The sequence below is a fragment of the Lemur catta genome, chromosome 3 (assembly GCF_020740605.2).
Source record: "Lemur catta isolate mLemCat1 chromosome 3, mLemCat1.pri, whole genome shotgun sequence".
NCBI classification, from domain to species: domain Eukaryota; kingdom Metazoa; phylum Chordata; class Mammalia; order Primates; family Lemuridae; genus Lemur; species Lemur catta.
The window spans coordinates 27,971,588-27,985,690 of record NC_059130.1 but is presented as its reverse complement, the minus strand read 5'-3'; the positions used below and the strand labels follow the sequence as shown (position 1 = coordinate 27,985,690).

The following is a 14,103-nucleotide window of genomic DNA, read 5'->3' as shown; positions in this document are numbered from 1 at the left end:
TCTTGTTAGCTTTCCCAACATGTCAGTAAGTACCCTGTATAAGAGCAAGAAATAGAAGAGGAAAGTTGTGGCCAGGAGGCAAAAGTTTGTTAGGCCAGGTTGAGATGGAAGGAAGAAGAAAGGTGTCTTTCTCAAAGCTAGGGTCAGCAAACTATCACCTGTGGGTTAAATCCTGCAACAAACTGGTTTTGTAAATAAAGTTTTATTGGAACATAGTCATGCTCATTCATTTACATATTGTCTACTGGCTTTCTCTTTACAACTGAGTAGTGGCCACAGAGATCATACAATCTGCAAAGCTAGAAATATTTTTTTGTTTGTTTGTTTGGGTTTTTTTGTTTGTTTGTTTGTTTTTTGAGACAGAGTCTCACTCTGTTGCCCAGGCTAGAGTGCCGTGGCATCAGCCTAGCTCACAGCAACCTCAAACTCCTGGGCTCGAGCAATCCTCCTGCCTCAGCTTCCCAAGTAGCTGGGACTACAGGCATGTGCCACCATGCCCGGCTAATTTTTCTATATATATATTTTTAGTTGTCCATATAATTTCTTTCTATTTTTAGTAGAGACGGGGTCTCGCTCTTGCTCAGGCTGGTCTCAAACTCCTGAGCTCAAACAATCCGCCCGCCTTGGCCTCCCAGAGTGCTAGGATTATAGGTGTGAGCCACTGTGCCTGGCCTAAAGCCAGAAATATTTACCATCTGGCCCTGTAGAGCAAAAGTTTACTGACTCCTCCCTTAAAGGGTCAAAGAAGGAAAGCACAGTGTTTAAAGGAATTGGGAGAAATGCTAGATAATGAGGAGCAACAAGATTTAAGGTAGACAGCATGAACCAGAGTCATCAGCAGCATAATATATGCATCTTTGGAGAGAGGGTATTCTGTTCAATACAAAGGAAGTTAACAGCTCAGTTTCTGACCTTAAGATTAATAAATAGGTAAACAGAGTGTATTACCTTGATGTAGATATAAGGAGAAGAGAGGGAGGAGGGAGTCAATAACTGGATGTTTACACAGGCAGTTCTGGTAAGTGTAGGATTTGCTAGGATTACTTGAACAAAGAAAGGGTAAGGGTGTGGCAAGACCAGTTCAAACTTTGTTTTTTTCTTCCCTGAGTTTGTCTAATGTTCTTTTTTTTAATTGTGATAAAAAAAACACATACATAAAATTTACCATTTTAACTATTTTTAAGTATACAGCTCAGTGGCAGTAAGTACATTCACATGGTTGTGCAACCATGCCTAAGATCATTTTAATCCGAGATGAAATCAGAAGCTGTTTAGGAGACCCCACATTGTCTAGTGGTCAGGAAATAACAATAATAATAAAAAAAGAGAAGCTGTTTAGGGAGAAACGGGGGGAAAGAAGAGTACAATGGTTAGGACATAAAGTCACAATACCCATTTTTAGTGACAGGTGGTGGGAGGGATGAGGAAAGGGACAGGGATGGCCATATACACCTGTTGATATATTGTATTGTTGGTCACTAGGAAAACAATAGCACTGGGCCCCTTGCTGCCTATCCATCGTGCTTCTAAAGGTTATCATGAGTCAGTCCATCTGTTTCCCTGGATCAAGAGGAGATTATCTGTTCAAATTTACCAACATCAGAAATGCAGTGGTGCTCTCAACACCCTTTTGGTTTGTCTAGGATGAGGTCTTCTGCTTCTTTACTAGGGCACAGGGAGGTTCAGTAGTGCCCCCTGCTGATTAACACCCAGATGACAAACTCTCACTTCCGCTTCTACAGTCCCTCTGATAGACTTCTCCAAAGCAAGCTGGAAAAACTCTTAGGCCATTAGGGTAGAGTTTATTGAGAGAACCCTGCTCTTCATTCTCAATTCCTGGAGGAAAAATCAAAGTATACAAAACACTCTATTGAGAAAATTATTGTCTGTCCAAGTTTTTTCTTCTGAATAGTCTCATTGTTCAGTATTTCCAAAAAGAGATAAGAAGACAGAGCCTCTGGAGGGAGCCTCCTTAGAACCAGATATAAAGGGCAGTAACTGTCTTGTCTACTATTTCTTTCAGGAGGTAGGGTTGTAGGATTCTTAATTCTAAGTCCTGTTTGGTTTCTTTCTTTCTTTCTTTTTTTTTTTTTAGACAGAGTCTCACTCTGTTGCCGGGGCTAGAGTGCTGGGGCGTCAGCCTAGCTCACAGCAACCTCAAACTCCTGGGCTTAAGTGATCCTCCTGTCTCAGCCTCCCGAGTAGCTGGGACTATAGGCACGTGCCACAGCGCCCAGCTAATTTTTTCTATTTTTAGTAAAGATGGGGTCTCATTCTTGTTCAGGTTGGTCTCCAACTCCTGAGCTCAAGCAATCCTCCTGCATTGGCCTCCCAGAGTGGTAGGATTTACAGGAGTGAGCCACTGTGCCCAGCCCTAAGTCCTGTTCTACCTTCAGATTTTTTAGGGGAAAAGACAGCTATACCAGAGGAGAGATTTATCATTATTATTTACTTGGAAGGTGGGGCGAATGCAAAGAATAAGATAAAATTCTCAAGTCTCTTTACCACTGTGCTCCCAGAAATCCTGCATGGCACTATAGGGGCAGTTTCCAATTCATAAATAGTTCCTTGGAGTACCTAGAAGAAGAAGTGACACTGAAATTGGTGAAAGTTATAATACAGAATGGAGGCTCAATTCCACAGCAGTTTTTCAGGCACTCATATCTTGCTATTGCACAAGGATCTGGTTAACAATGGTCTGCAATAGAAGATTCCTTCCTGATAAAAAGGTGAGCATAAGACATCTTCCACATCTACAAAAGGAATTGTATGTGATGACTGAATTAAATTATCAAGTCCTGAATCCTTCCAAGGTTTGGAGGGGCTGGCAAGCTGGCTTATTGATGGTGCATATTGACTCTCAAAAATAACAGGGGAAAAGACTGGTATTCTGAATGGAACACGTAAGTTCATAACTGATGCCAAATAGAATGAGAACTTTGCCAATTTGCCCATATCTTCCACCCCCGTAGTTCCCTTCATTGACTTGCAGGAACCTACCTGAGCAGACTTTGAAAGGAGGTTGAAGTGGGGCTCTTTTGAAGATGAGACCCAGAAAGTCCTTTAGGCTTTTCTTAGAAACTGTTTTTGGAGTCTGTCGCGGGGTATGTGGAAACAGAGAATGGTAGGATGTTTATATCATGGAGAGGATACAGAGTGCCTTAATTGGTAAGTGGTGGCAGGCTGGCGTTGGGGGAGTCGGGGTCACTGCGTGAGGGTAAGGTTAGTACACTTGTAAACGGCCCAACCATTGTGGGCGGCCGGCCTGGAGAGGCTAGACCAAGACGCGCCTCCCAGTTACCATGGTAGCCCTCCCTCTTCTCAACCCCGCCCCCCTTTACTGGCCCAAGGTAAGGCTGGGAGTGGTTGCCTAGGGCGACTGGAAGGCCCCGCCCCTCGCTCCCAGCGGCGGCTCTCCCTCCACTGGACTGCCTTCCCGCCTGCCTGGCGGTGGGAGGGCGCGGCAGCTGTAGCGTCACATCCGGGCGGGTGGGTGAGTTCCGGTATTTCAGGGCGGAGCAGGCGGAAGCAGGGGTGAGGAGCGGCTGCAACGCCGAGCGGAGGAGGCAGAAGCCGGAGCGCTAGCAGGAGCAGGGTAGGCACTATGGCTGGGATCACCACCATCGAGGCGGTGAAGCGCAAGATCCAGGTTCTGCAACAGCAGGCCGATGATGCAGAGGAAAGAGCCGAGCGCCTCCAGCGGGAAGTGGAGGGAGAAAGGCGGGCCCGGGAACAGGTACGGAGAGGGCAAGGCGCATGAGGGAGGGGCAGGCGCTGGTGCAGCCGGGAGCCCAAATAGGGTCCTTTTTGCTGTCGAGCACTGTCCTTTGGGAGCCAGCAAGCTCGGAGATGAAGTTCGAGCCCACAGGATGGGTGGGGCTCAGCCCCGGTAGGACTGCAAGGAGGCGAAGAGGGAACTGAGTGCTCGGGCGAACAGGCTTGACCTTTGAAGGAATTGAGCCTTACGTGAGCCTGGGGAGTGGCTTTCCTTCTCTTTTTTCCCAGGTCATTCATTCAGTCCCTTGGATCCGGGCGCGGCTGGGGGAGGGCTCAGCGGCTTCTCCCTCCCCCACTTCCCCATGATGGGTGGGAGAACTTTGCTCTTGCTTGGGGTTTCCGGCCCAAGAGGTGAGAGTGGGTGGGTACTTTTCTCGTTTGTGAGGGGTAGGGCCGAACCTTCTGTGAAAGGGTGAGAGTTGCGGGGTGGGAACCGCCGGAAAGCCCCCGGCCTGGCCTGCTGGCAGCTTTTCCGCTCCCTCCGCCTGCTCAGGAAATGAGGCAGCAGTCGGCTGAGAGGAAGCGCCGTGCCCTCCCTCCCTAGAGAACCTTGAGACCACAGGGACTGCCTCTTGTGCTCCGGCCTGGGGCCCTTTCCTCTTACGGGGTGCTCTTGCAACTGCTAACTGCTACACCCACTCTCTGAATCGACGTGAAACGAGAGGGGAGGAGATGGTACTTCTACGTTAGTACAAGTGTAGGAGCCAACTAAACTTGCCTGGCCCTACCCATGATGACCTGGAAGGCAGGAACTTCTGCCAGATTCAGGCCTTTATTGCTGAAGTGTGATCAGTGCAAGTTGAACTGGTTAAGAAAGAACATTTCTACCAAGCAGAGATGATAAGCGAGTGCATGGCAGAGAATCAGATGGCGTACCAATCTCAAGGTTTCTGATTGACTCGGGCAATATAGTGGATGGGGACAGAATGATGAGTTCTAGGTAGCTCTAGTGATGTTTCTCTGCTCATTTCCCAATTATCCCGGTGTCTTTTTTTTTTTTTTAAGTTCAATAAATAATTTGTTCCAACTTAAAGTTGGAACATAAGATGTTGGAGGAACAAATGGTGATTCTAGTGATTTCTTGAAACCACTTTCTGTTTGGAAATGATTGACTTGTTTTACTAAGGCATAAGACTTTCCAGGCCTAGACTAGAGTGCAGTCTAGTGGGTGGAACTGATCCCCCCTGAGCTGAGGCTTTGGTTTTGGAGGATCTTGAGACTAGAAAGTAAAGTAACTGTTCTTAAAATTTGAATACCCAATGAAAGAACTCTTGTGGTTTATTGGTGTTCTTTGCCTTGGTAAGTTTTTTTTTTGTTTTTTGTGCATTTTTTGGCTGTTCCTCTGGGGAGTAACTGAGAATTAATATTTTTGGGAGGGAGAGGAGTAGAATTCGGAAAAGGGCGGGAAGGCGGGGGAACAGTTGCCCCCCAGGTCTCCAGGTTAATACTTAAAGATTGTTAGAATACTCACTTATTTTTATAACTGGGCATGGAGATGCTTGGAGCTGCTTGTCTTCCTTAGTCAGCTTTTTTTTTTAGGTGGATTTTTCCTCTGTTCAGTATGCCAGCAACTTCTAATTATCAACTCAAGTGAGATGGACTGGCTGGGTGACTCTTTATGACTAGTGACACTTTCTCATCTCTTTTGTTCTGAAGAACAGATAACCTTAAAGGGAAAGACAGAGGATGGCCAAAGGAATTGGCATTGTGTTGAACTGCAGAGTCTTAGGATCAGGGCATCCTAGCAGTATTCTAGGGTGGGTGATGATTTTCCCCCCAGGATTTGGTAATTTTGCTTGTAGGATAATTTGGCTTCCTTTTTTCCACCCTTGGTGACTTTGAGGTGATAAGCAGCAAAGTGAGCAGCATCAGTTGTTTCTTAAGCTACTCCCTCACTCAGTGCCTGCCAGATTTGCTTATTGTCCTGAGGTCTAGTGAGGAAGTCTTTAGAATGGGGAAGTAAGGCGATAGTTAAATACTGATGAAACCACTGTCTTCTACTTTCCAACTTGTGGGAGCCTAATCTTTTGACTTTCTGCTCTAGTGAACTTTGAACCCCTACTGAGAAGACGACACCCATGGGAAGGGAGGGGGATGCTTGGGCTACCTGTTACCCTCTTAGGGTATTCTGGAATGTGGGGTTTGTAGGCTCCTCCCTCCTCTGGAACTGAAACTCTCTGATCGTATCACATGCTGTTAGTGGGATTGTCATTTCATTATTTTTCTGGTTGCTTTGTGTGAGCATCCAGGCCACCCTTGTTGGGAAGCTGGATGAGTCCAAAACTAAGATAGTAGAGTTGTTCTAGGACCTGTCCTTTTCTGCTCTTGGGCTGGAGATTGACCTTTTATAATATAACACTTTGTCAAATCCACTTTCAGTTTTGTGTTGTACTTTGGTTTAAATATAAACAGATGGCAACATAGTATTTCTATGCAGTCTTTTTTTCTTACTTTTTTTGTGGTAGTGGTGGTAAAAATGTACATAACATAAAATTTACTATTGTAACTATTTTTAAATGTACAGTTTACCTTATCTGTTTTTAGTACCTGTCTCCTAACTTCCCCTGATATTTTTCTTTTTTGTTTTTTTCTGGTCTAAAAAATTTAGGAGTACTGTTGAGGAAGTGAGTGGGCTTTGAACGGCAGTTTTGATTCTGGCTTTAATCTGAAATTTTTAGTCTCTGAAGGAGGTTAGAATGTTTGACTATTGTGGGGTCTGGTGGATAAGCAACAGGCTTTATCACCTTTCTTTGGTTGGGATTTGCTTTCCTGCTGGTTGCCTTCTCTTCCCTTCATACTAGAACACACACAGGAAGAAGCAAATAGCCCTTTGCTCTGAGTGCCTCCAGTTAGGCTCCACCTTTGTTTACTCTAGGGCAGAAAGCTCTACTCCCTTCTAACTTGCCTCCCCCTTTATGACATTTAAAGTCCCCAAGGACACAGTATCTCCCTGGATAGATGCATTTGTGCTTGCAGTGAACTCCAGCGGTCCTTTACTCACAGGGCTCAAACCTAACTTTCCTAGTACTCTTTTTCATTTGAATTCCATCTGTGGCTTTTATCTAAAAAGAGAAACCCCAGCGTGGCAGAATGCCAGATTTAGACTAATCCCCTTCTGTCCTTGGCCCTGTTCTGCCTCTGAGCACCAGTGCCCTGTCAGTTTCATGCCTTGAGGGGTGTGGCATACTTAGGGAATCTCCTTGGAGTGTAGAATGGTAGCATTTAAATCAAATTCATTTCATAGCTGAAGCTGTTGTCAGCCATCTTCTAATGTGACCAAATTGCTGCTGTGTTCCACTCCCACCCCTGGGATCTTTGCTTCCTGGGTAGTGGAGAGTCCTGTTATTACCTGAAGGGAAGGACCTCATAGTAGTGTATATCCTCCAAGCTGGGCAGAGATGGACAGACTGAGAGACTGAAACCACCTCTGGGCAGGCATGCTAAAACCTAGGTTGATTAGGAAGGCACAAAGCTTAATGTTTCCTAGGGCCATGGATGGTCTGGTCTGCAAAAAGTAGCTCTGTTCAATTTTTTGGTACTATGTTATTTGACCTGAAAGGGACAGACATTGTGGATAGCCTCTGGCTTGAGAGAAAAGTCAGGTTGTCTTCCTTATTCCTTTAAAAAGAGTAATAGATCTTGATTCTGTGGGCTTTTGTTTCATTGTAAAGAGAACTAATCCTCTGGGAGGACAAAAAAAAGAGAACAGTGAAGTCCTGGTCACTCCCACCCTCAGGGTCTCTGAAGCTTTTGCTAGGACTCCTGTTTTGGGTTCTGCTTTTGATACAGGCTTGTTGATGTGTGCATGCTCTTGTGAGGACACCAAGATGTGTTTTCTCCTCCTCCCTTTTCAGCCTTGCCGAGAATTCTATTGTAAATGCTGATTTGTGGGAGAAACTGCCTGAGCCAGCTTGTTGTCATGGAAACCGTACACCCCGCCCCCATAGCCTGTTATCTTCTACTCCAGTTTGGGTAACTACTGGTGAGCCGGATGGGGACTTATATTTCATGAGCTTCCTCCAAATCTAGTTCCATTTTTCATCTGAAGGGAGGCAAATCATTGCACTAACAGTCTTTCATAGTTCTTGCCTGATAGCCTAATCTGCTCTTGACGGATTGGCTTTGTTGGGTTTTTGAGAAGAAATATGTTGTCCTACAGGACATCTGCTTTCCTGGAAGAGACAGAACCAGAGAATACTTGTCTTTGTGGTGTTTTGAATAGTAGAGACACAAATAATTTCTTTATGATTTCATCTTATGTTGACTTCTCGATTTTTTTTTTCCTGTAGTCTGGTAGTTAGATCTCTACCTCCCCCCCTTCCCAGTCCCTTGAACCTACCATGTTTATAGAAATTTTGTGCTAGTCTTGATTGTTAACAGGAGTCTTTGGGGCTATAGCCCTCCTCACAGGGGCTGGTGGCCCAGATTATTTCTGTAGCTGCCCCCACCCCTGACTGCCAGGAGGAAAGCAGGGTAATAGAATTCAGGCACAGTCTGGGCTGTAGAAGAGAGATCGTGTTTACCAGGCACTTGGATAAGCATCTGAACTGTGGGTGGTGTGTGGGGCAGATTAAATTCTTGTATGGTTGTGGCAGTCAGCATACCTGCCTCCAGTGAAGGTGGGGGGAGGTGGGGGGAAAGGCAGTTATAGGAAGGAGGCTTTTCTACCATTAGAATTTATCCATGTCTAGCCTGCCTCCCCCTTTCCTTGCTTCTTATTCCATTGCCAGGAAGGCAGCATGGGTTTACTTGGACTCTAGTCTGTATTTCACTGTGGGATGGAGGCCAGGGAGAGAAGGGGTAGGGGAGCAAGTTGAAGGGATGGGGGGGTAAGTATCCCAATGTTCCATTCTTTTGCTTTCCAGTCTGGAAGTCTATTCTGGAAAACGTTCCCTAGGCTAGTTATCCTCCTGATCTATTAGGGTAAGGTGACTAGAGGGTTAACAACTTGAGTTAAACAGCAAATTAATAGGTAATCCAAGATTCCCTCTTTAAGAAAACTTGTTTATTTATTTTTTCACTTTGTGAGACACTTATAAGAAAGTCACTGAGGGTGAGACACACCTCCAAGCCAGAGCTCAGGCAGGAGGAACCCTTCACTGGCTACCTTTTCTGACTCCAGTGTGTTCAGGAATTTGAACTGACTCCAGAAAAGGAGGTGGTACTAACTATCACTGGGCTGGGCAAGGAACTGAGTTTTAAAACACTCTTCCTGTGGAACATATGAGAGTTTGTTGATGGGAAAGGGAGGGAAAAAATATATATGTATATAAAATTGTGTTGGTCTTTTAGCATCTGAGCTAAGACAGGTTTTACCCTGTTAGACTCTAGCTTCTTCATGGTAGTCAACCCTAGTCTTACTGTCATAGTTCTTTTCACTGTGCCTCTGCTTCCCTTTTCCATTCTTTCATTCAAACACAGGCTGAGGCTGAGGTGGCTTCCTTGAACCGTAGGATCCAGCTGGTTGAAGAGGAGCTGGATCGTGCTCAGGAGCGCCTGGCCACTGCCCTGCAAAAGCTGGAGGAAGCGGAAAAAGCTGCTGATGAGAGTGAGAGGTGTGTAGGGGAGCCTGATAGAGTATGGATTTCAAAAGAAGGTCTGATGAAGATTGCCTTATAGGCCTTGTTTTTAAAATAGTAATTGTATCTTGCAGGATCTTCTTTCCTTTAGTTCTGTATATTCTTGCCCCTTGAAGACAGAGAGAGTAAGAGTTACCTAGATGCTGTGGCCCTTTTGTAATTGGGCTTTCTCTGTAAACTGACCTAATGAACCTTAAAACGAGCCCACCAGTATGACTTCTACTTTTTGGATCATAAACTTCTATTTATGTGATTAGTCCTCCTAAAGCAGAGGTTCTCAAAGTTAGGTCCCAGACCAGCATCAGCAACACCTGGGAACTTGGTAAAAATTCAAATTCTCAGCACCTACCCCTGATGCTGCTGAATCAGAAACTCTGGAGGTGGAGCCCAGCAATCTATATTTTAATAAACCTCAGCCCTGGTTGTACTATTAGAATCGTGGTTGGGGGTGAGGGGGCATCACTGGGGAGTTTAAAATACATAAGCTTTGTGCAGTGGCAGTATTGTAGCCAATGAGGTTTATCTGAGGCACAATTATTGCTAATTGAAAGCTTTTCCCAATACCCTGCCGTGACGGCTTAAAATGTAGTCAGCATTGGCAATTTTTGACAGTCTCTACAGAGACTGAACTTTGTTGGTTTAAAAAAAATAACAAAATACGTGAATGCTTAGATCCCACTGTAGTTCAATTAGGATCAAGTGCAAGAGGGGCCTGGGCATTGATGTATGTAAAAGTTCTTCAGCTAATTTTAATGTGTGGCCCTGGTTGAGAACCATGATCCTTGAACCAAATCACAGTTCATGTGTGTGAAAATAGCCAATTGGCTCCTTGCCACATGTGAGTTAAAAGTAGAACAGAGGTGCTTGACAACTAAGGCTTTTCCAAATTAAAAATGCCCTGATAGGGGTACATTAACACTGGGCAGCTGTGAAAATGAGTGAGGCAGCTATGCATATACTATTACAGTGTAGTGTCCAAATTATAGAAAATGAGACAAACAAGTTACAGAGTGGTGTAATAGAGATTACCTCTGGTGAACAAGACTAGAGGTGGGAAAGGAGACTTACTTTTTACCCTTAGACTATACATTTGAATATTTAATTTCTTAATAAGCATATATCGTTTTTTATAAGACAATTTTTTCAGTGAAATAATTAAACTAAGATATGGGAGTCAGGCTGTGGGATTTCCATTTGAGCAGCAAATGGAAGGGAATGGGCTTTAAAAGGTGCTTTTCTGAGTCCCTTGGAATGGAGCTGGTGACACTCCTCAGGGTGTCAGTATTGCGTTTGTCCTATTTCTGGCAGAGGTATGAAGGTGATTGAAAACCGGGCCTTAAAAGATGAAGAAAAGATGGAACTCCAGGAAATCCAACTCAAAGAAGCTAAACATATTGCAGAAGAGGCAGATAGGAAGTATGAAGAGGTAAGTCACCTTCTGTTTGTTCTTCTTTCTTCAGTAATAATCAGGCTTCTGCAAAGAATCATGAGGGAAATGTCTCCTCCTTTGCTTCACTGAACTATACTGGGATCTTTTCCTGTAGGTGGCTCGTAAGTTAGTGATTATTGAAGGAGACTTGGAACGCACAGAGGAACGAGCTGAGCTGGCAGAGTCGTGAGTATCTTGCTCCCCAAATCTTGTCATACCATTCTGGACCTTCTCCTTTGGCTTGGGCCCTAATACGAATAAACTAGCATTCCTTCAACCTTGTTAAACAGGGCCTAGGGAGTGGGAATCATCTATAGTGCTTTTTTAGACCGTAAGAATGGCTTTAGGCTTCCTTACTCTTAACTTGACTAGTGACAAGTGACAAATGAACCTTTCTTATCTCTTGTTGGTAGGATTTACAAATTGTGGGATAATAAAGACTAATAGATGGTGAACAGTTAACTGGAAGACCCTCTTGGGTCTTTCTACCTGGGGTGTATTTCTTTTGGGGGCATCAAGGTAGCTATATTGACTTAAGATCTGGTGTCTGTTTTTACTACTTTGCCAATATGCTAGTGAACCTTAGGGCAAGGGCAGATAATAACTACCCCCCACCCCCAGTGGCACCTTCTGGGCCTTGTATAACAAAGTCAGTGCTGATGCATATGTGTTTGTGTTTCCCTTGCATTCTCCTCTCCCTGGCATAACATACCATGACCATCGTGGTGTTTTTTTCCCATTTTTTGAATATATATGTATATATATATATTTTTTTTTCCATTTTGCTGCTTGTTTTCTTGCTGTGTCCCTTTTTGCCCTTTCTCCCTCCCCACAACCTGGCTTGTGCCACCCCCATGACTATCACTAACAGCCGTTGCCGAGAGATGGATGAGCAGATCAGACTGATGGACCAGAACCTGAAGTGTCTGAGCGCTGCTGAAGAAAAGGTACTAACCATTAAACCCACAGCAAGGTTATGTGTATGGTGTAGTTCTGTTTTGTTTTGTTTTGTTTTGTTTTGTTTTTGTTTTGCAGCTTCCTCCCCTCCACTGGTTGATTTGTTGAGTGCTTTCTCATCTCTTCATGGAATGCTCCATTCTTTTCCACTTACTTAGCATCTTTCATCTCTTCTTTCCTAGTTACTCCGCTGCCTCTCTACAGGGTCTCTCCTTCCCTTGGGTGATTTGGGGGACTGTTTGGGTTGGGCATCCGTTCCCACCTCCACCCCAGGTAGCACTTATGACTTGTTCCTGGTAGTGATTTCTCTCAAGTATTCTTTCATCATTAGTATCCAAACATTCTGAGCTCAGGAGTTTCCAGCTCCTAACATGCTCTATGGTAGAGGGAGGAGGGTCTATGCTTGCTCAGGTTACCTGGGAACTTCTCTTCCCCAGTATGCCTTCCAACTCTCTCTACATATAGGTTCAATTCACGTCTATGTGTCTCTCTCCTTTTTTTTATTCTCTTCCTTTCCCCTTTCCTCTCCTGCGGTATTTAAAATATTCACAGTAAGTGTTCTGAGCTGGAGGAGGAGCTGAAGAATGTCACCAACAACCTCAAGTCTCTTGAGGCTCAGGCGGAGAAGGTAGGGGCTGGTTTATGAAAGTGACAGGCTTTGGGGCCTGGGCCCAGCCCTGCCCTTGATGAAAGACTGGAGACACCCATTCCTTATATAATCCAGTGAGATGTGTCCTCTTCCTACCCACCTATTATCTATTCAGATTCTGGGTTTAGTGCTAATTCCTGTGCACTTTGATTGCTTTAGGTAAAAATAACTTCATGGTCTCAGGTGCATGGAGTCATGTGCTCCTCAGGCTAATACTGCTGTGCTGAAAGGCAATAATCAGGGGCCCTAATAGATTTTCTAGCACACAGATGGGGGTAACAGAATCAACTCTGAGACCTAATGAGCAATCCAGACAAATGACTTCTCTACCATCATGTGGGAGTGTTTTAGTCATGTGGCCGTGGGGTGTCACTCCTCCTCATTAAGCAGGAGAAAGGAGCAACACGTCCTTGGGTTAGCCAGAATGAAATCGAAGCTTAGGTTCATTTTAAAAATAAAAGTCATGGAGGATTCTAAACTGAGGGTATCAAGGCTCTAAAGACATAGACTTTTGGGTTTTAAGGACCTGTTGTCCAGAGCAGGGCCTTGCTCTTACTCTTGGACCATTTAACACGTTAAATCTAAGAGCATATTCAATGTAAGAGTAAATGTAGGGAGGAGGGTATTGTCTGTGTGACCAATTTCTACTCTGAAATTTTTATTCTACTTCTTTTATAGTATTCTCAAAAAGAAGACAAATATGAAGAAGAGATAAAGATTCTTACTGATAAACTCAAGGAGGTGAGCTGAGGGGATTATAGGGAGGGACCCAAAACATTTGGAGGTCTATAAGGCATTAATGCGGATTTAGACTGGCTGGCTTCAGTTCTCATAGGTTTGGAAGTAGAAAGTGGAAGAAACAGAGATACTTCTTTTCTGTCTTCATCTCTGATTCTGACTGATTTCGTATTTCCTCAGGCAGAGACCCGTGCTGAGTTTGCTGAGAGATCGGTAGCCAAGCTGGAAAAGACAATTGATGATTTGGAAGGTATGGAACCTGGGAGAGGGATTGAAATAGAGAAATATAGAGGAAGACCTTGCCCATTAACTGTTAGTCTCTTTTCCTGTACATCAAAGGGAGTTGGCAGTGATTTGGCATGTATTGTGTGCCCTGTCCTATGCCACAACTAGACAAATGGGGTGATCCCTAGCGTTGGGTTTTTACCTTTAATCTTTTCCTTTAATAAGACTTTAACATTCTGGAATTTGTTTCCTTTTTGAGGAGACTGGTAATGGCTCCATTTACCTTTAATTTCATGGTTTTAAATCTTTAGTCTATAGGTTTAAATGAAAGCCATGATTTCAAAAGGCAACAAAGATACATGTCACCCCATGGCTACTTTTGGCAGTCCTATTCACCACTCAAGTGGTAGAGCACAAGAATTGAAGTTGTGGAATAACCATGTCTCGGCACTGACTAATGCCAAGGGCTTTCTAAATATCTCTGTCCCCTGTAGTTTGGCAACTGCATCCACCCTGACAAGGGAAAGTATCTTCTGTTTCAAGAACCCTGAGATATGCTCCTTTGGTATGCTCTAAGTAGCAGGATGTTTGGAAGAGTTTCAGGAGGCAACCTGTGGAGCAGAGGGGCCACAAATAGGCCTTACTCTTGAACCATTCCAGCACATTAAGGGTCACATTTGGTATGCAGAGAATTGGTGTCTAAATAGGGATATGTACTCTCTCCCTTTTCTAATTTTGTTAAATTGTTA

The 14,103-nt window shown here is 44.3% G+C and overlaps 1 protein-coding gene, 1 long non-coding RNA gene and 1 other non-coding gene across 17 annotated transcripts in view; 2 read left to right on the top strand and 1 right to left on the bottom strand.

The window, feature by feature from the left end:
- The window catches only part of TPM3 (tropomyosin 3), a 28,592-nt gene that overhangs the window by 3,571 nt on the left and 10,918 nt on the right, over positions 1 to 14,103 (top strand). For 4 of the 15 annotated variants that reach the window (XM_045545164.1, XM_045545165.1, XM_045545173.1 and 1 more), the window contains exons 1-7: positions 3,480 to 3,736; positions 9,199 to 9,332; positions 10,665 to 10,782; positions 10,901 to 10,971; positions 11,657 to 11,732; positions 13,070 to 13,132; positions 13,310 to 13,379. In XM_045545164.1, the coding sequence (XP_045401120.1) occupies positions 3,605 to 3,736; positions 9,199 to 9,332; positions 10,665 to 10,782; positions 10,901 to 10,971; positions 11,657 to 11,732; positions 13,070 to 13,132; positions 13,310 to 13,379 (664 nt within the window). In that variant the 5' untranslated portion in view covers positions 3,480 to 3,604. Of the gene's footprint in view, positions 1 to 3,479; positions 3,737 to 9,198; positions 9,333 to 10,664; positions 10,783 to 10,900; positions 10,972 to 11,656; positions 11,733 to 12,294; positions 12,371 to 13,069; positions 13,133 to 13,309; positions 13,380 to 14,103 lie in introns of those variants that run through there. The other 11 variants (XM_045545160.1, XM_045545158.1, XM_045545163.1 and 8 more) reach the window with 6 other exon arrangements.
- On the bottom strand, positions 1,726 to 3,325 carry LOC123634015. The gene is made up of 3 exons (XR_006733843.1): positions 3,001 to 3,325; positions 2,506 to 2,577; positions 1,726 to 1,836 (listed from the first exon to the last, which is right to left on the bottom strand). It is a non-coding gene; the product is annotated as an uncharacterized LOC123634015 (long non-coding RNA).
- On the top strand, positions 9,840 to 9,980 carry LOC123636093. Its single transcript, XR_006734314.1, has one exon. It is a non-coding gene; the product is annotated as a U4 spliceosomal RNA (small nuclear RNA).